Genomic DNA, 24,684 nt, shown 5'->3' with positions numbered 1-24,684 from the left:
CATGTGTGGTGCCTGTGGGTGGGGAAGTAGACTTAGCTTATACTGGGGCTCCAGGAGGGAATCCTGGGTGTCAGAAAGTGTGACTCTGTCTCACAGGCTCACCATCCTGAGTGGGGGTGGTTTCCCTGGGCTGGTGACACCAGCCCCCCGCCCCCCAGCCCTGGGCTGCTGCTGTGGGGAGGCTGGGCTCTGGGGCTGTGTGACACCAGCTCCCCTGGGCCAGCCGTTGTCTTCCCCTGACTCACAGGTGGCCAGAGGGGCAGCCCTGTTTAGGGCCACTCTGAGGAGGGAAGTTTGGATAACCACTTTCCCACTGGTGTTTGTTCTACACCTCTCCCCAAAGTCTGGAATGCCCTGCACGGAGACACATCTGAGCCCCCAACAGATGTGGGGGCTCACAGCGTGGGCTGGGTAGCCAGGCTTGCCTGGGCTCTATATCAGCAACGTGACTTTGAACAAGATACTTAACGTAAGCCCTGAGCCGCATTCCCTATCTGTAAAATGGAGATAATACCTACCTCCCAGAGTTGTCGTCAGGATGAAATGAGGAAGGGATGCAAAATGCCAAGCACATAATTAGTATTCAATAAATGGCCGCTGGTATAATTATTTATTATGAGCTCGACACTGGTCCCACCTAGTAAGACTTTCCAGCCCTCCTCTCCCCCCAGTTTCCTAAGGCACCGATGGGGATGCGTTGGCATACAGTGCCTTGTGTTGTTACTTAACTAGTTTGTGCCCAAACCAGAGCACGTTCCTTGCATTTCTTCTGTGCCCTCTCCTGCACCCCAGCACCCAAGACAGAGCCAGGCCCATCAGCGGAGCTCAGGGATGGAGAATGGAATGGAATTAAGAGAAAGGGAGAGACGCAAGGAGGGAGGGGTCAGAAAAAGACTGAGAAAGGGGAAGGAGGTGGCATTGTCCAGGCATGAGTGGCACGGCTCTCCTGAAGCACACAACAAAGAAAGGACTGCCCAGAGAGGCCACCAGTGGGGGCCCGCGAGTCTTTTGCACTCCCTGGATCCTTTTTATTTTTCCTCAAAATCAGGTAAGTAGAGTCTCCCCCTCCTCCCCCTCTCATCCCAAGGAAGATATTGTTTCCCAACTAGGCTAATGTTCACCACTCAGTCTATCAACTGACTCTAAAAACTCGACTTCTGCCCCCTCCCTATCCTGGATCTGCTCACCTATAAAACTAGGAAGTTCCACTAAATGATCTCTAAAGTCCTTTCTTCCCTCTAATATTCTCTTATTTGCCCTTATTCCCCTGCCTACTCACTTATCCAAGCATCTTAAGCTATTGATCATCAAGCCTCCTTTTTTTAAAAAATTCCTTTTTAAGAAAACTTATAAATGTCCACTAGGCTCTAAAACTCGGTGAAGGACTTTCTTGATCTCTGCTTATCCCTAATACATAAGCTCAGTAAATATTTGCTGGATAACTGGATGGATGGATGACATCCTTTTTTTAAAAAATTCCTTTTTAAGAAAACTTATAAATGTCCACTAGGCTCTAAAACTCTGTGAAGGACTTTCTTGATCTCTGCTTATCCCTAATACATAAGCTCAGTAAATATTTGCTGGATAACTGGATGGATGGATGACAGAACGGCCACTGTACACCTGTGTGTGGTTATGAAATGCAGGAAAACATGTTAGTAGTTGGTTGACCCAAGAAAATCATGGTCATCCCGACAGTAGCCCCTGTTTAGTTTAGACATTTGCAAGTGTATCGTGAAATGAAAACTACTGAAAAATACTAGGATCACCATCTTCATTTTTATCTATTGCCAGTCACTTACGTAATCTACTGTCATCTTGCTCAGTTATTCTAATTTGAGGTGAGCTGCCCTCTGTCTAGGGGGTGTGATTTTTTAGTTATCCACATAATCAGAAATATCCAGTGACAAGAGGGAAGGAGGGGAAGGCAGACATTACAACTGCCTCCAGAGCCATGACAGGGGTCCCCAAGCCCCCTTCGGGAGAAGAGAGAAGACTCGTCCAGCCTCAACTATGACAGTTACCATTTTCTGTGCACTTACTGTGTGCCAGACTCTTTGGCCACAGTAGCTCAATTAATACCCCCAACAACCCCGAGAGGAAGGTAATACTATTATTATAACCTCGCCTTACAGGTGGGAACTGAGGCTCAGAGAGGTTAAATAACTTGGCACAGGTTATACAGACAGTAATGAGTATATCAAGGACTTGAACCAGCTCCAGAGTCTGAGCACTTGACCCCACTCCTCCCAGCCCAGGGACCACACTGACCGCTTCAGAGACCAAAGCTGGAAACCCCTGCAAAGGTTTTAAGGCTGCCTCCAGGATCCCAGCTCTCCTATCCCCACCTCCACATAGTTTTGCTTTTTTCTTAGTTATGGGACATTTTCAACCTGGCAAAATGGATTTAGAACCAAGACAAGAGAGGTGAGAAATTCCAAAAGTCTTGTGATCTTTGTAGTTTGTCCTTCCTGTTAACTAACCTTGTCCCCATTGTGTCACTTCATGGGTCTGGGGGCTGCCACACAGCTCTGTTCTGTCAGTGTGTCTGGGGGCCTTCTGTCTCTGTCACTGATAGATAATGTACCAACAACAGGTGATCACAGTTCCTTCTGAAGAGGCTGTTCTAGATGAGTGTAGGCTACACAGTTGTGATCCTGGGGACTTTAGATGAGGGCATGTGGACTTTACCACATACTCAAGTGTTTGTTTCCCTTCAGTCATCGTGCTGGGAAGCCATGTACTTAATCCAACAATTCTCCTGAGAACATCTTTGGGGCCTCTTCTTTGCTCTCAGATACTGTTTAAAATCCGCCTTATTACTTTATAGTGACTCTGTATCTTTGATTACAAACAATACCATGCCATTTGATCATTCATTTACTTCCTCACCAGACTTGGCTCCCAATGACTTTTGACCATTTCCAAAATATCAGACATATCCTATAAGGATGAAAATTTGCCTGCACCAAGGTTAATCAGAAGCATCTCTCACTGCCTCAGGCAGCCCTATACGAAGAATTTGAAGGATGTGTGGGCTGTGGTGGGAGGAGGAATGAGCCCACAGCCCCCTGACGTGACTACACGGAGGGCCAGCAGGCATTTGGATGTGTGAGTTCTGAGCTTTATTTTTAAGACAGTCATTGCTTTGTAGGCACACTTAGCACAGTGGAATGTAATCCAATGGCTGGACCAAATCCAATGGATCAGCCAACCCCAGCTGAAGAGAGAGGTTGAGGAGTTGCAGAGGCTTTTCTGGAAAATGGCCACTGTGGGTGCAGGCCCCAACTGGAGACAGGACCGAGGCGAGGCATGCATCTTCTTAGCTGCCTGCCTCCCCTGGGAACTGGGTGGTCCTGTCTTGGCTTCCGGCACTGAACTAGGAAGAGGTGAGGTGGTGATGTCACCATGTGTGCATGCCTCGGCTGAGGCGAGGCATCAGGTCCTTCTGGTACTGTTCATCACACTCCACATGCCTCCTTCCAGATCCACCGTGACTGGGACCTCCTGTTATCTGTCTCCCGATCCCCCTTCCAGAAGCACCCACTCATCTCCTCCTCAGGGTCTTAGGCTCTAGGTCTCAGGTTTGGCTCAGGTAGGCCACTGAGGAGCAGCAGCAGAAGAGGAAAGAAAGAAGAGGCAGAGACGAGGAGGGGATCGAGCAGGCAGCGGAGGCAGAGGTGTAGGCGGGAGTGAGGATGGGGGAGGGAGGGAGGACAGGCCTGGACGTTCACAGTCCTTTCCTCCCACAGCTAAGCCCTACCTTTTCCAAGTGGCAATGTCAGAAGGGGAGAGCAAGGACAGCTCAGGCAGCGAGTGCCCCGTGTGCTATGAAAAGTTCCGGGACTTGGAGGGCGCCAGCCGGATGCTGAGCTGTGGCCACGTGTTCTGCCATGACTGCCTGGTCAAGTACCTGCTGTCCACCCGAGTGGATGGGCAGGTCCAGAGGACCATCGTCTGCCCCATCTGCCGCTACGTCACCTTCCTCAGCAAGAAGAGCTCCCGCTGGCCCTCCATGCTTGACAAGAGCTCCCAGACTCTGGCTGTGCCCGTGGGCCTGCCCTCCGTGCCACCATCAGACAGTCTGGGCCACACAAACCCCCTGGCCATCTCCCAGCCTGTCTGGAGACCATCTCTGAGCCAGGCACGGCTTCCGGGAAGCCCGAGTCAGAATGCCCAGCTCCCCTTGGACCTGCTGCCCAGCCTGCCCCGGGAGTCGCAGATCTTCATCATCAGTCGCCATGGGATGCCCCTGGGGGAGCAGGACAGCGTCCTGCCACGGCGCAGCCTGGCAGAGCTCTCAGAGGCATCCCCGGCACCCAGCTCCAGCCGCTCATTCTGCTGCCGGTCACGGGCCCTCCTGCTCATCACCCTCATTGCTGTGGTGGCCGTGGTGGCCGCCATCTTGCCCTGGGTGCTGCTGGTGAGGAAGCAGGGATGAGTGGTGGCACCTGGAGGGGCCACTGAGCCAAGCCTGGCTTAAGAGCTACTCTGGGAGCTGCCCCGCCCCATAGCCCTGCCGGACATGGCTTGGGAGGGGGCCCAGGGCCCTGGTGCAGACCTGATCCAACTAAGCTCTGAGGAGTGGGCAGGTAGGCAGGACAGGGGAGGACCTGGGCAGAGAGAGGATGTTGGGGTGGGGCTGGATTGGAAGTATGATGGCTTTCTCCCCACCTTCAGCTCCCAGTCCCAGCAGGGACTTAGGCACGACAGGGAGGGCGGGGGCTGGCCACCTCTGAGACTAGAGCTGAGCTGAGAAGCTGACTCCGCACATGTACCCTCAGCAGACACTTCCCCTTCCTCTAGCTGGAACTGAGCAGGCTGGGAAGAAGGGTGGTCACTGCCCTCTATGAGGTGCAGACCTCACCTTCAGGTGTGACCTACCCAAAGCCAGGTGGGCCTCTCCAGGGACAAGGAAGCTCTGCTAGCATACGTCCCACTGGATTGGGGCCCAATGGCCCTAGGACTCCTCCAGGACAGAATTCCTGCCTGGGATTCTCTAGCTGGCCCTCAGGAACAAGCAGAAGGGTTGGTGCAGGAACCAAAGCACAGGTCTCCAAGAGTCTGGGGACTCATCCACAACCCTCGCAGCATCCCGCTCCCAAGTCCTCTCTGCTTCCAACTGCCCAGCCTAGAAGGTCTTTCCTGAGGGAAAAGCTGATCTCAGAGGCTGTGGCCCAGGATTTCTGGGGGAAGTAACAGGAAAGGATCTTTCTGGAGAGCTGAGGCCACATCAGGAAACAGGGGTTTGTTAATGGAGGCTGAGGCCAGCAGAGGGCCCACAAAGAGAGCTAGAGATCTCCCAACCCCTGCAAGCCCAAGGAGTGGTCCAAATTTTGAGTCTTGGGGTTCTCAAGGATGGACTGGGAGGCAGGGAGGGAATGGAGGGGAAGCCGGACAGGTGAGACTTGAGTCAGCAGAGAGCTATGTGGGCAAATTACCCCGGGGGCCCCCGCCTCCCTCCCAGCCTCATGACCCAACCACTCATTAGAAGCTACACCAGCTGGGCCAGTTTCCAAGGTGGATTCCCAGGCTGGGCTGGGTGAGCAGGGTTGGGGAAGAAAACAGCTGAGCTTGTCAGTGTCACTACTGTCTCAGCCAATGCTGAAACCCAGGTGCCGTCAGCTGCTCGCCCAGCCTCTTTACCTGGAGACCACACAGTGGACTCCTTGATGAGGCCACCAGAGGAAGCCTCAGATTGGGTCTTGCCTGAGGAGTGAGTCATTTGGGGATAACTATTGGCTGTTTATTGAAGCCCATAAGTCAACCAACGCCTTAAGATTGAAAACAGCAAAAACCTGCAGCTAGTCTCTCAAACAGGTGGTGGTTTGCACCCCCAGGTGTGCCAACAGCTGAGCCCTCCACACCTATAACCCCTCCAGGCAACTTTTGCTACTGTGGAAAAGAAATAGCACCCTGCCTCTTATCTAGTTCCAAAAGGCCTGGAGTGGTAGTCATTTGGAGGCCATTAGGGAATGAAGTCCACAATACAGGGGATATTTGGGACATACAGAAGGCTGGTTTAAAGCACTTAGTTGCTTCTTTATGATCTTTTCAAGATGAGAGAAGAGCATAGGAGCTATTGGGGGTGGGACACAGGTGAATTCCATGGGAAAAAATATTTATTATAGGAATAAAAATAATGTTAAATTTACAGACTCTAATAAGTCTGTTTTAATCTCAGCCAGGCTGCTTGAAACAGTGCCATGAATTTTGGGGGACCGGATTCTAGTCTTTTCAGATTCTGTTGTGTATACCAAAAGTTTCCTTCAAAACACCTGCAGTGTTTTCATATTTGTTCAACAGTATCTTATAGATGGTGCTTCTTTTATTTGCAAAGATGCCAAAAGCTATTTTTTAAATAAAGGTATATATTTTCTCAAAGATTCCAGAGACTATGCAATGCATGTGGGAAGTTCTGAACTTGAACTTTCAGGATAATTCCCTTTAGATGAAAAAGACAGTTTGAAAATATAAATGCAAATGGCTTTAAACCACACTTGTGAAGGAAATGCAAATCAAAATTCTGCCAGCATACCCTTTTTTCCCTATTAGGTTGTCAAACCCTGAAGTTTCCTAACCCACATTGCTGCTGAGGCTGAGGGAAGCAGGTGAATTCTTGGTGGGAATGTATACTGGTAAAACCCCTCTCAAGGGAAATTTGACAGTGTCTATCAAAATTTCCACTCTGACCCAGCAATTACTGTTCCAGAAACGTATTCTACAGATACACTTGCAGAGATGGGCAGTGTCATACGTACAATGTTACATAACTGCAGTGTTGTTTCTAATAACAAAGGATTAGAAAAACCCTAAATGCTAATCAATAGGGGATTGGTTATTGAACATAAGGTCCGGGGAACATCATGCAGCTATAAAAAGAGCAAGAAAGAACTCTATGAACTGACCTGGAAAGTCTCTAAGACACAGTGGCAAACGGGAAAAGGCAAGGTCTGAGCACTGGCTATTGAACTCTATAATTTGTGAAGACAGAGGGGGATAAGAATTTACTTTCCTGGGGCCGGCCCGGTGGCGCACTGCGCTAGTGCGCTGCTTGGGAAGCGTGGCGGCGCTCCCTCCGAGGGTTCGGATCCCACATACAGACCGGTTCCCGCTCACTGGCTGAGCGAGGCGCGGGGGCAACACCGAGGGTTGCGATCCCGTTGCCGGTCCTGGTCCGGTACAGGGGCAACACTGAGGGTTGCAATCCGTTGCCGGACACAGAAAAAGAAAAAAAAAAAAAAAAAAAAAGAATTTACTTTCCTATTTGCTTATTTATGTAGAAAGAAATTGGGAAGATCTACAAAAAAGTAATTAACTGTGGAAGGGGATGAGAAAATGAGGGAACAGGAAGGAGGGTTTTCACTTTACCTTTTATACTTTTTGATTTTTGTACCAAGTAAATGTATTAGTTATTCGAAAACTGAGTTGAAAAATTATATGAGAAGCTAAAGATATCTTCAGCATACACACTTGTTGCCTGGTGAGGAGACCGCCCCAAGAACCTTCGAGAGCTGCCAAACCACTTGCCCTGTGGCTCAAGAGTGTCAGCTGTGGCTCAGCGGGGCTGGTTTGTCTGGTTGGAGTATGACATCTCTTGCTTCACAAGCACCCAAGAAGGAAGGTAAAAAGTTTGATATTCGCAGCGTTCTTGAGTCCCTGTGGATTGCTCTGGGCCCCATGATTTAATGTGCTTGTTCTGATTCCCCCTTTCCTTTTCATTCTCAAATTAAAATATTTTGCTTTAAGCAAGCATCCTGGGGCCAGGGCACTACAGGAAGATATCATTAGATAGACAGAAAAAGAGATAAGATGGATAGACAGTGGGATGGATGCCTGGGGTTAAATGTAAACCCTGTTGCTCTTCTCTTCCTCCTCTTGTCCAGAGTCACCCTCCCAACCCCCCCACACACACGTTGTCACCTGCCATCATGATAGTAACCTTTAACTCTAATATATACTTACCTAGTCTAGGCCTACCAGGCAGGGATCCACAGCATTGCTGGCTGGATTGTATGGCAGTTCCACCTGTAGTTGTTTGAGGAATCTCCATTCGGTTTTCCATAATGGCTGCACTAATTTACAGTCCCACCAACAGTATAGGAGTGTTCCCATTTCTCTACATCCTTGCTGGCATTTGTTTTCTCTGTCTTTTTGATAATAGCCAGTCTAACTGGGGTGAGATGATATCTCTATGTGGTTTTGATTTGTGTTTCCCTGATGCTGAGTGATGCTGAGCATTTTTCATGTGTCTGTTGGCCATTCGTACATCTTCCTTTGAGAAATGCCTATTCAGCTCCTTTGCCCATACAATCCAGCAATCCCAATGCTGCATATATACCCAAAGGAATGGAAACCATCACGTCAAAGGGATGCCTGTACTTCCATGTTTATTGCAGCTTTATTTACAATAGCCAAGCGTTGGAACCAACCTAAATGTCCATCATCAGATGACTAGATAAGGAAAGTGTGGTATATTTACACAATGGAATACTACTCTGCTATAAAAAGAATGAAATACTAACATTCACAGCAACATGGATGAACTTGGAGAAAATAATGTTAAATGAAACAAGCCAGGCACAGAAAGAGAAATACCACATGTCCTCACTTATAAACGGGAGCTAAAAAAGATAAACACAGCAATCACAATGATACGTTGAACTTTCAAAAGAAAACAACAGAACTGAGGTTACCAGAAGTGGGAAAGGAGGGGTTAAGGAAGGAATTTGTAAAGGGCCATGAAAACTGATTATATTGTATAATATTGACTATACTAATTATCCTGATTTGAACATCACGTATTGCACAAAGGTATTGATATTCAGTGCTGTACCCCACAGATATGTACAATCAACTATGTTCCAATAAAAAATAAAATAAATAGGTTAATCAGGAAAAAAAGAGAGAAATAAAAATATTTCCGCATTAAAAAAAGTAAATAAAAGGATCTTTTTCAAATCAAGTAAAAGGAACGTAGGGAAGAGAGGGGAGAGAGGGCAGTCAGACGAGGTTGCCAGAAGATCATGCAGGGTGAAGCCAAGACACCCAACAGACACTTGTTGAGATAAACAGACTTCAAAATGAGGCTGCCAGTAACTGACATCTGCGTGCAATTTGTACCCGACAAGCTTCACGCTGTCCACGCAGTGGCTGAAGGTTTGATTATAGTGACCAGTGTTGGACAGAGGAAGGGAGGTGAGGAGGCCTGAGAGGGCAGAGAATGGTGGAAGCTAAAGAAATGGAGAGGCCCTTGTGAGAAGAGAGGAAGACGATGTGGAGGCCTGAAGAAGAGGAGGGAGTTAGGGAAACTAGAGAAGTTCTTCTTCCTTAAGACAAGGGGGTGAGGCTGTGAAGACCAGAAGGAAGGCAGGAGGCCTGGGCAGCTCCCCGGGGCTCTCAGCATGAACCAACCTCACTCAGCCAGCCCCTGAGCCCCTGGGCATCCTTCTGAACGGCTCTCTCTTCAGCCTGGTTGAAGACCAGGACCTGGTTCCTGTAAACAAGGAGTCAGCTGCTGCACACCTCCCGCCTTTCCTCCAGCAGTGGGAACTGCCTCCCGGAGCTAACTTTAACATTCGTCAAAGCTCAGTCAAGGGTGACCTCACCCCAGGAGTCTTTCCTGACCCCAGAGCTTTCTCCTGCTCCCGAAACAAGAAGCACCCAAGGGCGGCCACTCAGTGGACACTTTTCCTGTGGCCCTGAGGTGGTTGACTCCGTTGTCCATCTCTCCTTTTAGACAATGCGCTCCCAACAAGCACAAACTTTGACTTATTTTGTAGCTCTGGTGTCTAGAACAGGGTTGGCCCATGAAAGACAATCCATAAATGTTTGCTGAAGAGTTGCAGCCGAGGAAATCTCACTGAATTTTTCAATTACAAATAAAATCCGGGGCTATTTCCTTCACAGCATATTTAAAAACACGACTATTTTTAAATCTTGAAAACACATGTTCTTTCCTGACTCTACTCTGGGCCCCGGAGGAGATGGATTCTCACTCTTTGACTTGACCCAGTGGGTTTCTGTGAATTGAGGCCGTCTACAGAGTTACCATAAAGGGCCGACGAGCTAGCTGCAAGGGTTCAGCTATAACCTGTGGGTTCTGTACAGCCTTGCACAAGTTCCTGACTTCTCTGTGACTCAGTTGCCTCATCTGTGAAATGGGAACAATAACATACCAGCATCAACACAGCTATTTTGAACATTAAAGGAGTTAATGGTGCAGACTGCATGTCGTCTGTCGGTATGACACCTGCATTATTCACTCAACAGAAACCGAAGCCCTGCCGGGCACGCTGCACTGCGGCAGCCTCAGGGTCCATTCGCACGGAGCGCGCCCCTTCCCCTTTCCGTCCGACCCTGCACTGAATGAGAACGGGCAGAAAATTCAGAAAGAGGCACACCTCTCGGCACTAAAAGCTGCCCGGCTCCTTCACAGTGTGGTCTGGACCAGCACCCTCGGCGCCACCCTGGAGCTCGTTAAAGGATCTGCACGCTTGCCACGCCCACGCCGCAGGCCCGGCAGGGGTCCCCGCGCTACCCGGCGGCCAAAAGTACGCCCTTTCCATGCGAAGGGGCGCCCGCCGCCGTGCACCCAGGAATGAAGGTGCGGGTGCCCTGCGGCCGGTCACTCCTCAGTCACACTCCGGGGCAGTCGGACCCTGAGCAGGCTCGCCACTCTCCCGGGGACGACACTTCGCAGCCAGTCCTCTTAGAGAGACACTAGGACATGAAGGAGCGAGTTTTGCAGTCCCTCGTAGTTCCCCTCCACGCCACCAGAGGACAGTAGTCATAATTTTTCCTCCTATTTCCTCCTCTTGTTCAAACTCTGCGATCCTCTCACTTCGTGACATCGGTCTCGCGAGATCGCTCGTGAACTTACAGAACCGGAAGGAGCGGGTAGTTCTCTTCCCTTTTGCGGCGATCGCCGAGGACGCAGCGGGTGAGAATTCACCGGGGAAGTGTGTGTAATCCGCAGCCATCCGTTCATGGCCACGGTGGCTTTCGACCCCGGGAACCCACAGACTCTTCTGTCAGCCGAGTGGCAGCCAGGGAGTGGGGTCGGGATGGTTTCGACCTGTTTTCTGTCTAGCTCAAGGGCCGCCGGGCTGGAGACAGGAGAAGCCTGGGATCTGGGGGACTCGGAAACCGGAGCTGGAGGGGGCGGAGCCTGTGGGGATAGAGTAAAGTCTGAGCAGTGTAATTTCTTAGAGAATGGTTTCAAAATTGCTGTTCTCGGTAAAGCCTTCACGGTACTTCCAGACCGCGCTCGCCCATTGGGAAGACCCGAGATCTGTGCAGGATTTTCCAGATTCGGGGTGGGGGTCCTGTCATTCATTGTGGAGAAGCTAAATGTGGCTCTATTAAAGTTCATAAAAGATGAGCGTTGGTTGGTCCTTCTAAAACGTGATGCTATATTTGAAGTATTGAGTTGGTCTGCTTTGCCCTATTTCAGCGGAGATATTTGTAAATCCAGCCTTAACTTTCTCATGCAGTACAGTACTAAAGAGTTTGGAGACTGTAGACAAAGGTTTTGTAGCCAAAACAAGTGTTATTAAAGGGAAAATCTTTACTGCATAAACAAATGTGGAAAACACCGCAGTTAAGCAAAAATTTTAAAATTTCAAGCCTCGGTTGATAGGCCGTTCAATTAAACGAGTTTTTGTTGGAGTTACACAGCATGAGTTCTGTGATCATTCTAAACTTTGAAGATGAAATTGTTGCTGTTACTTGTCTGAAAACTGGATGAGATGTTGGTCATTTAACGGTCTTTTTAACTTTTTATTTAGCCAAAATGAAGTTCAATCCCTTTGTGACTTCTGACCGAAGCAAGAACCGTAAAAGGCATTTCAATGCACCTTCCCACATTCGCAGGAAGATTATGTCTTCCCCTCTTTCCAAAGAGCTGAGACAGAAGTACAATGTTCGATCCATGCCCATTCGAAAAGATGATGAAGTTCAGGTACTTATGCCTACTTGTTCAGGTTCTCTTGATGGATCATCCCACACACTTAACTTAGAAGAGGGATTGCATTCAGAGAGATGCTTCCGAGACATTTGCTCCCAGAACGGACGATTGCAAGATGACGAGCCAGGGACCAATTTTCCCAAGCATCAGCCATTATTAAATGAAAGAGCAAGACAGATGATCAGAACATTACTTTGGTATTATCCTTTTCTCAGTATGTTTTGTCATTGAAGAGGCATTTGAGGAACAGTGAACAGAATTGCTCAGAATCTAGATTGAGAAGCTTCAACTGAACCATAGTTTCACATGATTGAGTTTCTTAGGTGTAAACTGCAGCTAGTGATTAAAGAATTCAGGGAGTCTCTAAGGCGACTTGCACAGTGTCAATATTATTTTGTGCAGCTAATGCCCATTTAAATAAAATGAAAATAGTTCCCAAATAGGAGCAGTATGGGTTGAGAACAGCCATTGCCCCTGCTCTACTAGTGCTAAAACTGCCAGAAGACTTTGGAGGCTGTCTTCGTTTTCAAGAAATATCAATGCAGGAAGGTCAGAAACCGTAAAGAAACATCTGTTCAAAAGCACTTTGGGTTGCTTCCTGACACGCTGAGAACTGCTAAGATTCCTGGATAGGAAACTTAGTTAAACTTTGGGAAAGAATTGGTTTGTTCCATTAAGTATTTGTTACTGGGGCCGGCCCGTGGCTCACTCAGGAAAGTGTGGTGCTGATAACGCCAAGGCCACGGGTTCGGATCCCATATAGGGATGGCCGGTTATCTCACTGAGTGAGCATGGTGCTGACAACACCAAGTCAAGGGTTAAGATACCCTTAACGGTCATCTTTAAAAAAAAAAAAAAAAAAGTATTTGTTACTGCCCACTCAGCACTGGGTTGGGCACTTAAAATGGGTTGTGGATTAAATACTTGTGACATGTTGCTCCTTTTGAGATAGAGTATCAAATTCCTTGTCAACTTCTTATAAAAAGTCAAAGTGGGCTCCTTTTTAACTTTTTACCAAGCCTGCCACTGCTGGTAGACCATCAGGTGGATGCACTATTGAACACTGTAAATAACATGGCATGGTTTATTTTTTACAGGTAAATTAAACCCAGGGATAGAACTACTGGCACATTTCTCTCCATCGTTAAGTCTTTTGAAATCAAAAGGTCCTAAACATGATTTACAGTTTTACTGACTTTCAAGGTTAATTTTTTATCCGTATATTTCTGTTATTTTTGAATTTGCGTTTAGGTTGTGCGAGGACACTATAAAGGTCAGCAAATTGGCAAAGTAGTGCAGGTCTACAGGAAGAAATATGTCATCTACATTGAACGGGTGCAGCGGGAAAAGGCTAATGGCACAACTGTCCATGTGGGCATTCACCCCAGCAAGGTAGGTATTTTTGAGAATGCTTGAGAGAGAAGGAAATTATAGCAATTACTGTTGGCAAATGTGATTGTTTGCCAATTTCACAGAAATAGTCCCTGATGTTAGATGTACTAGAAACCACGTCCTAAAGCAAATACTGTATTTGTATTGAAAATTCTAATATCGCTTAAAATATTTCTGAAATCAAAGTATCTTTACCAGTCATTATGTATATTTAGTGTACCTTTTCCTCAAAAGCTGTTAGTAAGCTAGTATATCAACAATCTAATAATTAACAGGTCTTAACATCTAAGGAAATAGGATAATTGTAAGATAAAATTTAACTTTAGCCCTGTTTGCTTTTGTGTAGTCAGCAGAATTGAATAAGCAGTAAGGCAGCCATACAAACCTGTGAAGTAGGTATTAAACCATTTAGAGGTGGGAAAAAAGCTGAAGCCCAGAGGTTAAGATCTCACAGGTAGTGAATATGTCTAAGCGAAAATAGAAAATGTGGTCTGATTCCCATAGCAGCAGATGCTTGCCCTGGGCTTTATGTTAATTTTTCTAAAATTGTAATTATTGGCAATTAGTGCACACAAATTATGGCCTCTTGATTTGTTGCTGTCTCTAATTTCTATCTTCCAAGTTTTTAAAAAAATGTATGTTTAATATAAACATAGTGAATGTTCAAATATTGTGGGTTGGGGGGGCGGTGGTTTAGGTCTTATGTAGGTGCCATAAATCTAATTTTCAAACTACAAAAATGTTGAAAGGCTATAGTTTAGTAAAACACCTGCATATGTCACCTAGAATTCTCTATTAAAATTTTGTCACATTTTCCTTACTCCTCTTCCCCCCCTCCCAATGAATTAGAAGTGTCATGACACTTCATCTCTAAATGCTTCAGTATGTATCTCCTAAGAGCAAAGACTTTTCCATTGTTTAACCTACTGTAGTCATATTTTTGCCTCCCACCTCTAGATCAGCTGTTGTCAGGGTCACCAATCCAGTGGCCAATACTTAGTCTTTTTGTAGTTACTAGTACAGCATCTGACAAGTTGATCTTTGGGTGGCTCAGAAGTCATCTTCATCTCATTCCAGTCTTAGGACTTCGGATATCTAGAAGCTCGTGGTTCCAACCTACACGTCTTGCCCTGAACTCCAGACTCGATATTCAGTTGCCAATTGTGTATTGCAACTTGGACATCTAAGTAGTACATGACATATTCAAACTCCTGATTTTGTCCTTGAAACCTCTTCTCACAGTTTTCCACTATCACAGTGTACGACAACTCTATCCTCCCAATTGCTTAGGCCAAAAATGTCATTTTTGAATCATTTATCATATATCCCACATCAGTCAATTAGACCTGTTAACTGTTATCACATTATATCTAGAATCCTGTCTGCTTGTTACCTTCAGTGGCCTATAAGACCCTACTTGATCTTCCCTCACCAGCTACTTCTCTGACAACTCTTTCCATTCTACGTGTTCTGGTCTGTTGGTCTCCTTGGTGTTCAACAACAGTGCTACTCAGAATATGTCTTCTGGTTAGAGACATCACCTGGCAACTTGATAGAATTGCAAATCCTAGGTTCCCGAGCCTACTGAAGCAGAATTGGGGGTTGGGACCTAGAGATCTGTTTTAATAAGGCTTCCAGTTGATTCTTTACATAATCAAATTTGAGAAACAATAAACACACACCTATTCTCCTGCCTTTGGACATTTGATTTCTCTTTGGGATAGTTGTGCCTAGATGGCTTGCCCTTTCTGGTATCTGTTCAAATGTAGCTTTATCAGTAGGGCCTTGCCTGATCACCCTGTACAAAGTAGCCCCTACTCCTCAGCATCCCCACATTGCCCCGTTTTCTCTTTATCAAAGTTTAACATTCATTCACTTGTTTTCTACACCATTCTAGAATTTAAGCTCCATGACAGCAGAGATTTTTGTCTTGGTCACAATGCTATATTTCCAGCACTGATTTAGTGCCTTCTTCCTTCCCTTACCTGCCTTTCTAAGACTAAAATTTATCATAATTTGGATGTCTTTAGGATTAGATCTATTGAAATAAGGTCTTTATTGTCACTTCACTAAAAGCTGTGTGGGTTGAAGTATGTGTGGAGGCTACTTTAATTTCCATTTATTTAATTGGATTTAATTTTTCTTACAATTTTAAAGTTACTTTAGAAACAAAAATATTTGTGACTTGGTTAGCTTGTTAAAGTGGGATGAGAGAAGTGGAATAGTTCATATATTTTGTAGTAAAAAAGAAGCTGATTTTATATTATAATTAAAAAGGTTTTGATCACTGATAGCATCTTGGATTTTCTTCTTTGTTGATAAGAGCATCAGTAAACATTTAAGCTAGGTTTGATTTGCTGGCTAAAGAAAAGTTAAATAATCATTTCACATTTAGGCATCCAGTACCCCAGATTTAGGAAAGGGGATTGAAAGTTGTATCTTCCTGTGTGTTATATTAGTAATTATTTAAAGCTTGGGAGTGTTTTTTTTATTTTTCTGCAGGTGGTTATCACTAGGCTAAAACTGGACAAAGACCGAAAAAAGATCCTTGAACGGAAAGCCAAATCTCGCCAAGTAGGAAAGGAAAAGGGCAAATATAAGGAAGAAACAATTGAGAAGATGCAGGAATAAAGTAATCTTACATACAACTTTCATTAAAAACTGCTAAGATGAAGACCCTTTGTTTTTTGTGTGGTGCTTTGGGACACTACCTTTTTTCAGTGGATCAGTCTGTATTCTTTGTCAGTCTTCGGATCTGGAAAAAGAAGTTCGGGTGACATTTGCTGTTTGAAGGCAGGCCGCCTCATCTTGTGTCTTGATTCCACTAATGAAAAAAATACTTTTTAAGTAGATTTGGTCTTTTGCATTTGAGCATCACTTCTTTAATAACTGAGAGATGCTTTTTTTCTAAGAATTTTTCGAAATCAGGAATGAAGAGATGGTGGGGTTTTTTTTGTTTTACAGCAGGCAGCAGCATTTGGGGGTACATCATAGCAAGAGGGAGCTCACTAAGGCCTACAAGAAAGGCTAATTGGGAGTACTTCCTCTCTTGAACCTGTCTCTTCCTGTTTCCTCCTCCTACTACTACTATATGGACATGCCACATATTTTTTAGATTGTTGCATAAAAACTTGTACTGCCATTGGACAGAAAGTCTTGCTTAAGCTGCTGTGACTTTCCAGCAGCATCTAGACCACTGTTTGAAGATGTTGCTCTAGAGTGAGAAGTCTCAGTTCTCTGGGCTGGCCATAGCCCCTTTACCATCTTTTCTGCACTGGTGTTGGGTGAGTGCCTTCAGACCAAAACCTAACAAATCTTTGCATTGCAGTAAGAAATCTAAACTGTTACCTAATCTAAAATGCAGGTTCTCTAGGGATTAGGTAATACGGTGTAAAGTGTTCTCAGTGTGTGCGCTCCTGCCATTCCTCACTTCAAGTTCCTAAACAGGCAGAGTGCATGAAGGCGGTTCACTTTCCAGGCAGGAGACGTTTATTGTGAAGGCTTTGCAACCATGGGGAATGGGATAAGAGAGCCCTGAGTTAAGTGACTTGCTTACCCAAAGTCACACATGTGACCGCCCCGGTTATCGCCCCGGCAGTGGCACCAACCGCGGTGTCAGCAGGGCTTTCCTGGCTGTCCACGACCCTAGCAGGACCCAATCCGGAGTCCAGAGGACTAAAGGGCTCCTTCCGGTCTGTGGCGGCCCCTCGGGAGGGGCGGGGCTTCCGGCCGGCGCGCGGCGGCTTCCGGGGGGATGGGGTGAGCGGCCTACTCTGCCGGCCCCGGCACACCCCTTCCGCCGTCCCGGCAGTCTTGGGTCGCCTGCTAAACGACCCGGGTTCGGTGGCCCACGGCCTTTTTCTCCACCCCGCAGCTGGCTCATTCATCGAGCCCTGAGCGGCCGGGTGGGTGGGGTCCGGGCGGGGGCCCGAGTCTGCGGAGGTCGGCGTAGGAGCACCGCACGCAGGAGGTGACGCCCGAACTGGCCTGGAGGAATGAGCAGGGACGCTGCACGTACGGCCTTATCTGCATTGTCATTGAGTCTTCGTGGCACCCATGGTGATGGATACCGTATTCTCCCCGTTTTATAAATGAGGAAACTGAAGCCCCAGCAACTTTACTTTAGTCATACAATAAATGGTAGGGTCAGAAATTGAATGCCCAAGCCTAGACTCAACCATACCGCTGCACTGCCTCGCTAATGACGTAAGTGACGTGTTTGACAAACGTCCTTTGAACATCTTTTGTGCTCAGCTCTATTCATTGCCCCCCCAAGGTGATACAGGTAGGTAGAAGCCCCAGCCCCTACATTCTAGGTTGTATACACCTGAACCAGTCGACTAAAGATGCAAAGTGCTCCAGTGAGTGGTACAGGCTGTTCAGAGGAGGGAGAGATGACCGTCAGCTGGAATTGTTGAATACACCAGGAAAGCGGCCGATTTGAGCTGGCTGTGGTTTGGAAGATCAAGAGAAGGATGCTCCTAGTCGGGAACAGCCAAAGCAAAGACTCACAGGTGGGTGGGGAAGGGAATAAACATGGGTTTGGAAATGTTGCAGTTTTCTCTAACCAAGCTTGTTTATCAGTTACCCCACCAGCACAGATCACACCAGGAAGCCTATTTGTGTAGGGCCACATTTCTTTCATGTTGCTTTAGAAAATGTATTGAAAGCAGAAATCTAAGGAGTAGGGCCGGCCCGGTGGCGCACTGGATAGTGCGCCGCTGCGGCAGCGCTCCCGTCCGAGGGTTCGGATCCCACGTACAGAACGGCTCCCGCTCACTGGCTGAGCGAGGCGCGGGAGCAACGCCAAGGCTTGCGATCCCGTCGCCGGTCCCCGGTCCGGTACGGGGGCAACACTGAGGATTGCGATCCGTTGCCGGACACGGAAAAAAGACAAAAAGACAAAAAAAAAAAAAGAAATCTAAGGAGTAGACAGGTAAGATGAATAAGTAAGTCTCTTAGGGACTGTGGGAAACAGGAAAGTACAGGCTCCATCTAAAGGAGGATGCTACATCTCCACTCTAGCCATTTGTTGCCAGGAAGCAATATTTCAGTGTGGCCAGATAGTCCCATTTTTCAAGAAAGCCAGAAATGTAGGTTTTTACGTGAAATCTCCCAATCTTACAGGTAAATCATTCCACACACAAAAAAATCACTGGATGGACCAACCAAAGTAGGTCTGTTACCCAAGTATGGCCCCTGGGCTGTGCTTTAGAATTTCATGGTGTAGTAAGGACCATATCTCATATTGAAGACTGAGGTTTTACATCGTTAGATTATAAGTTATTTCCAGCCTGTCTTCTTCATTTTTTATAGAATGGAGATGAGGCTTTTCCTTTTGCAGTTCCCTGAAGTATCTCAAATGGCAGGCACTCAATTTCTGAGAATTCTTGGTCTCAGTGAGGAATCTGGAAGGTGCTCTTCCTGGATCTCATTGAATACATTGTGGTTTCAAGTCTCTTCTGAGGACCACTAGGGGTGCTAATAGATATTTCGTGGAAACAAAGTCCCACATCAATGATTGAATGGCCCTGGTAGATGAAACAAACTTAAACTAGTTTCTTTACTGTAGGACTTCTCAGAGCATTTAAAATGTCAGTTTGCAGTGAGGATCTTCAACCCAGGCTTAGAGTAAAGAGCATTTTGTAAATGTGCAATTTCTTCAGTTCTGAAGTGGATATTTTTTTACATTTTTTAATTTGGATGTGTCTTATCAATACATTCATTTAGTATAGGTTCTGTTTTTCTTTTCAAAAGAAAGTTATCATTAAGTCAAGGCTTTACAATTAGTGGTGTCTTAGAATTAGGAATGTTCCATGATTAACGAGTGGTGCTAAGGAAGGGAATCTGAAGCCTTTTTAGTGGAGGACTTTCAGGACCCGGCAGCAGGCCCAACTTAACTGAGACTCTTACTCAGAGCTTTTGTAAGTTTCCATCTTTCTCTGCTTCTCAGGATTCTACCCTGCCCCTCAGCTCTGCATCTGATGGCTGGGATCCCAGGAACCTTGTTGTCCTAAGCTTGGAATTCCTGTGATTATCATATGGACTCTTCCCCTGGCCTCACCACTGTCCTATATGTTGGGGTTGTTCTAACCAAGGAATCCTGAGTATCAAGTTCTCTTCCTGAGGAATTCTCCAGTCTTTGTGGTGTGTGGACTCCGTTTGGGGTATCTCTTTTTGGCACAGTAATCTGATAGGCATGATATTTCCATTTTCAGAAGTAGTTCCTGCTGCCTCTGTTTGGAACCACCAAAACTGTACCTGAAAGTGTCTCCTGGCCTTGGAGTACTCAAGTTCAGTTGGACTCTGCTTCATTCTGGAAATATGTGGGCTCCAGCTCAGGCAGTGGCAAAACAGGCCAAGCTTAGAGACCTCCCAGGAAGGCAAAACCCCCTTTCCTTCACCCACGAAACTGGACTCATCTTGTTGGATATAAGACCTTTTCCTAACTTCTTCCATATAATATTCACATGATTGACTCTCAGAATCACTTATCCTGGCACACCTTCATCCCTGGCACCCTCCACTGTCTCTTCCCCAGTCCTGCGGAAGCTGCTCCTTAGCCCAGGCCCCAAAACAGAATGGTCCCTGTGGCAACAGCCAGTGTTGTTTCAGGAGGCAGTGACGTTTGAGGATATGACCAAAGACTGGAAGTATTTTGAAGCCTCTCAGAAGGACTGCTACAGAGACACGATGCTGGACAGTTAAGAGAATATGATCCCACAGGGTAAGGACTCAGAATCTTCCTTTATTAATCCTATGTACACTGTCAGGGGAAAACTGTCAATTTAAAAATATCCCCACTGATTTCTTCTTGATTCCCCTAAAATGAAGACAGACTCTTCAGCCATAAGAAATTGATTGTTTAAAATGTTCTGAAGTTAAGATATTATTAGCATACTGCCATAGAGATTTCCATTTATCCTTTCTCCTATTCAATTAATAAAGTAATTAAGTTTTACTGTATAAGCTAATGGTTTCATTATTCTATTTGTCTAAAGTCTAAAATTACTACATATTTATGATCTTACTGATTTCAAATTCTGTTGATATGTTCATGCTTTCAGTGGTCCTAGTTGGCTTTCTAGTTGCTTTTTAATATTATTCTATTTCTTTCTTCCATATAATAGTCTTCAAAAATCAGGTGAAAGAATTAATGAGGAACTTTGGAGGAAAAGTCTTCCAGATGGAGTACCAGCAAATTTAACTTTGTTATGTTTTCTTTCTCCCTTTTAGGATCTTTCTTGCAATTCCCCATGATGCCACAGAGAGCTGGAAATGATCCACCTGGTGTTTCAAATACAAGTGAAATGGAAATGGAGATAAGTGACATGAGAGAGAAGTTTCTTACAAGCGTAACAAAGTTGGTAGAAAGCAAAAGTTACAACAGCAAGGTATTTTCCAAAGAAAAGTACTTTCAAACAATAAAGGAAGTTAAAGAAGCTAAGGAAAAGGGGAAGAAGTCATCCCGTGATTATCGCCGTGCAGCAAAATATGATGTGATTTCTGTACAGGGCACAGAGAAACTGGTAGAGGCTACTCATGGAGAACGAGTTCGAATACGGTATTATGTACATAAAGAAGAGTTGTTTGATATTCTTCATGATACACATCTCAGTATTGGACATGGTGGGCGGACTCGCATGCTCAAGGAACTGCAAGGGAAATATGGGAATGTCACCAAAGAAGTCATTGTCTTATATCTGACTCTGTGTAAACAGTGTCACCAGAAGAACCCAGTACCCAAGAGAGGCCTTGCACCCAAACCCATGACTATTAAGGACGTGGACTCCAAATGCCAAGTTGAAATACTTGACATGCAGTCAAATGCTGATGGCGAGTTCAAGTTTATCTTATATTACCAGGACCACTTGACCAAGTTTATTATTTTGCGGCCATTAAAAACCAAACAGGCCCATGAGGTAGTCAATGTCTTGTTGGATATTTTCACAATTCTTGGTACACCCAGCGTATTAGAATCTGACAGTGGCATAGAGTTCACAGACCAGGTTGTTAACGAGCTCAATGAAGTATGGCCAGACCTAAAGATTGTCCCTGGTAAGTACCATCCTGGCCAAGGCCAGGCCTCCCTAGAACGAGCAAGCCATGATGTAAAGAACATGATAAGTGCCTGGGTGCAGAGTAACCACTCATGTCACTGGGCTGAAGGCCTACGATTCATGCAGATGGTGAAGAATCAGTCCTTCAACATTTCCTTGCAGCAGAGTCCATATGAAGCAATGTTTGGTTGTAAAGCCAAACTTGGGCTATATTCCTCAAACTTGCCCCGGGAAACTGTGGCCATTCTGCAAACAGAGGAAGAGCTAGAAATTGCTGAAGAGCAGCTAGAAAACAGCCTTTGGATCAGGCAGGAAGAAAGGGCTGAGATCGGAGCAGACAGATCTGATATGGATGAAGACATCGATCCCACTCCTGAAGCTCCAGAGCCTAGCACCTCACAAGGTGCCCCTGGTCTCTTCTGCTGGTGAACAGACACCTGCTGGGTGGACACTCACAAGTGTCTCTGTGGTCATTATACAGCCATCTGCGAACTGTTGCCAAAGGTCCCAGGGGAAGGGAGTGAAGGCTGCACTCTTAGGTTGAGTTGAACATGGGAGTCCTTGCTCAAAGGGGAAAAGCAGATTGGGTCTGTGTATTTGTTCCTTGGGCTGCCATAACAAATTACTACAAGCCTGGTGGCTTAAAACAACAGAAATTTATTCTCTCACAGTTCTGGAGTCCTGAAGTCTTAAATCAAGATGTCAGCAGGATTGGTTCCTTCTGGAGGCTCAGAGAGAATTCATTCCATGCCTTTCTCCTTTCTCCAGTGGCTACCTGCAGACATTGGTGTTCTTTAGCTTGTTGCAATTTAAGTTCATTATCTGCCTCTGTCTTTACATGGTGTTCTCCTCTGTGTCTCTGTGTATTCATTTATGTCTCTTATAAGGATGCCGTTAGACACCAAATTCATGTCATTGGATTTAGGGCCCACCCTAATCGAGGGTGATGTCATCTCAAGATCTTACCTTAATTACATCTACAAAGACCCTTTTTTCAAGTGAGGTCACATTTACAGGTACCAGGGATTTGAACTTGGACATAACTTTTTAGGAGACACAGTTCTACTCACTACAGTCAATCGAAGAATATGTTTGCCTGCAGAACAAGAACTGATAGAGTTTAAGAATGTAGAGTTGGTGGGACTGCCCTACATATATCTAGTACATATTCCTGCCCCTCAGACACATACCCCAAAAGATGGAGGCATCAGATGAAAAGACATAGATAAAGGAAAAGTAATGAGAAGAATGGGGGTTGATTCAAAATGCCCTAGAGATTGGCCCTAGTTCTTGCTTCAAGAGAAACCATATGTGGCATCCCTGCTCTGAGAGTGGCATGCACAGGGAACAGTGTGACTTGCCTGAGACATATTTTAAAATTAGGTCAGAATTACGGCATGATTGCAGTTTGGGTCTGAGTCTACGCCTCCAGTGTATAAAAGCATGTTGTATTCCTGGCACAGATCAGTGCATTCCAGGAAATGACCAACAGGGAAACAACAAAGTTTCTGGAGCAAAATGCAAAAGTTGGCCTGAGGTTCCTGCTCTAACCAGAGAGGAATGGAGCAAGTCCATTCTGGGTCATGGTCCACAGATATGATGAGTGACCAATGCAGAGGGAAGGATGATGCCCAGGAGCTGTGTGTTGTGCTCCCAAGGCCTAGAAGAGAGTGCCCCACCTATCAGAGGTATTCATCGAGTTGAATGAAGAAATCATTTTGCAGAGATGGGCACAGGGAAGGAGAAAGGGCCAGCATTCTCCTTCCTGCATATCTCAGAGCCATCTAAAAACTATCCTGATTGCCCCTCGTGCCAGTTTCCTCTTCTGTAAGGGGCAATAACATCCCTGATGCTGCCTGCCTCACAGGATTGTGAGAGACAAGTGAGATAATGCCTGTGAAGGGGCTTTCTTCATAAACAGTGAAGTTCTACAGTGTGACTTGTCTTTGCTACTAGCAGAGTCTGTCCTCCGTGTGAGAGTTGGAGACCTCCGTTCATTTCCATTTCTTTCTTCCCTTTTTAAAAAAAGACCTCTTTAGCCAATTATTTCTACCCACTGCATTCTTGAGATAGACCTTGAACACTGGAAATGATATGACATACCATTTCTTTGCCTCTGGCATATTTTATCTCCTCATTCCACAATTGCTGTTATTCAGCCACCAGCTCCTTGGTTAATTTGTTAATGGTCTGCTGCAATTCATTTTTTTATGATTATCTCAGTGTCTGCCACTGAGTACTTCTGGTTATCAACAATATTCTGTAGTCAAGTATTCTGTTTTATTCTTTGACTTTCTAGTTATTAAGTCTGTTAATGTTCAGTTCAAATTCTTTTAATATTCATGCATGATTCTAGCATGTACTCCTGTTTGGCTTCTTCCACTCCAGATAATCCATGTTGTGAATAGCAACAGATCGTTTGTATCGCTGAGTAGTATTCCACTGTGTAGATGTACCACATTTGTTTATTTGTTCACCTACAAGGCCTTACTTGATCTGCATCCCCTGCTGCCCATCTCTCCTCACCCCCTTGGTTTACTAGGCTGGAGATCCAGTCATGTTGAGGATGGATGTATCCCTCTCAGGATGCCACATGGAACACTCCCTCACTTCCTCACTTCCTTCAGGACACGGGGCCAATTCCAGGGTGCCAGGCAGGTGGGTAATCTGATGGCAGGGGCAGGGCTGGGGCCACCTCACTCACATCTAGGTTGGTACCAGCGGCCTCCCTGGCCCAGAGGATCTTGCTGGGCACTGTGGCCAGGTCAGTGACTAGGTCAGCCTGTCGTGCAGAAAGATGGTCTCCTTCTTTGAGAGCTACTGTGCCAAGTCCACGGCTGCCAGAGCCCACCACACTGCCAAGGAGTTGGCACTGGGAAGCAGACACCAACAAGAGCTGCCGCCATCACCAGTCCATGGCAGCCCCGGCTCACTGCCTGTCCCGTGCAGCTCTGCCCTAGGCCATCCGAGCCGCCATCCGCACACCCCCAACCCCGGAGACCCCCGGCCACCACTGTCCTGAGGACCAGGATCCACTGCTGCTGTTCCACAGCCAACTGACAGACTTCCATTTCTTTTCTGATTAAACTGTGTTAAGTTGGAGAGTATCCAGGGAAGCTGCATTATTAGACAAGAGGTGACATCACTTTCCATCTTGTTTTGGAGGGCTAAAATCTTGCTCTCCCTTGGCCAGCACCTCACTTTCCATTCTCCTTCCAACCCATTGTCCTTTGTAATTCAGCCTAGCAGGGTCTGGGAGGCCCA

The 24,684-nt window shown here is 46.1% G+C and overlaps 3 protein-coding genes across 3 annotated transcripts; all 3 read left to right on the top strand.

Moving 5' to 3' along the window:
• Positions 1-3,778: 3,778 nt before the first annotated feature.
• On the top strand, positions 3,779-4,441 carry RNF222 (ring finger protein 222). Its single transcript, XM_008581722.1, has one exon. It carries the CDS (start codon positions 3,779-3,781, stop codon positions 4,439-4,441), a length of 663 nt encoding a protein of 220 aa, XP_008579944.1.
• Positions 4,442-10,857: 6,416 nt separating this feature from the next.
• On the top strand, positions 10,858-16,036 carry RPL26 (ribosomal protein L26). The gene is made up of 4 exons (XM_008581717.1): positions 10,858-10,942; positions 11,790-11,962; positions 13,220-13,360; positions 15,863-16,036. The coding sequence occupies exons 2-4, from the start codon at positions 11,795-11,797 to the stop codon at positions 15,989-15,991; spliced, it is 438 nt and encodes a 145-aa protein (XP_008579939.1). The 5' UTR covers positions 10,858-10,942; positions 11,790-11,794; the 3' UTR covers positions 15,992-16,036.
• A 1,525-nt stretch (positions 16,037-17,561) lies between these two features.
• On the top strand, positions 17,562-22,090 carry KRBA2 (KRAB-A domain containing 2). The gene is given in 3 exon segments (XM_008581721.1): positions 17,562-17,566; positions 19,846-20,087; positions 20,597-22,090. Coding segments are annotated over 3 exon segments (1,500 nt in total). The 3' UTR covers positions 21,850-22,090.
• The last annotated feature ends 2,594 nt before the right edge of the window (positions 22,091-24,684 follow it).

The sequence above is a fragment of the Galeopterus variegatus genome, unplaced genomic scaffold (genome assembly GCF_000696425.1).
Source record: "Galeopterus variegatus unplaced genomic scaffold, G_variegatus-3.0.2 Scaffold2442, whole genome shotgun sequence".
NCBI classification, from domain to species: domain Eukaryota; kingdom Metazoa; phylum Chordata; class Mammalia; order Dermoptera; family Cynocephalidae; genus Galeopterus; species Galeopterus variegatus.
The sequence above is the reverse complement of the archived record's forward strand: the minus strand, read 5'-3'. Positions and strand labels throughout refer to the sequence as shown.

What these genes read in the sequence shown, in the direction of transcription:
- RNF222 (XM_008581722.1), top strand. Translation starts at nt 3,779, where the DNA reads ATGTCAGAAGGGGAGAGCAAGGACAGCTCAGGCAGCGAGTGCCCCGTG.
- RPL26 (XM_008581717.1), top strand. Translation starts at nt 11,795, where the DNA reads ATGAAGTTCAATCCCTTTGTGACTTCTGACCGAAGCAAGAACCGTAAA. An exon ending in GAAAAGATGATGAAGTTCAG is followed by an intron (nt 11,963 to 13,219) that starts GTACTTATGCCT and finishes ATTTGCGTTTAG; the next exon opens with GTTGTGCGAGGACACTATAA. An exon ending in TGGGCATTCACCCCAGCAAG is followed by an intron (nt 13,361 to 15,862) that starts GTAGGTATTTTT and finishes ATTTTTCTGCAG; the next exon opens with GTGGTTATCACTAGGCTAAA.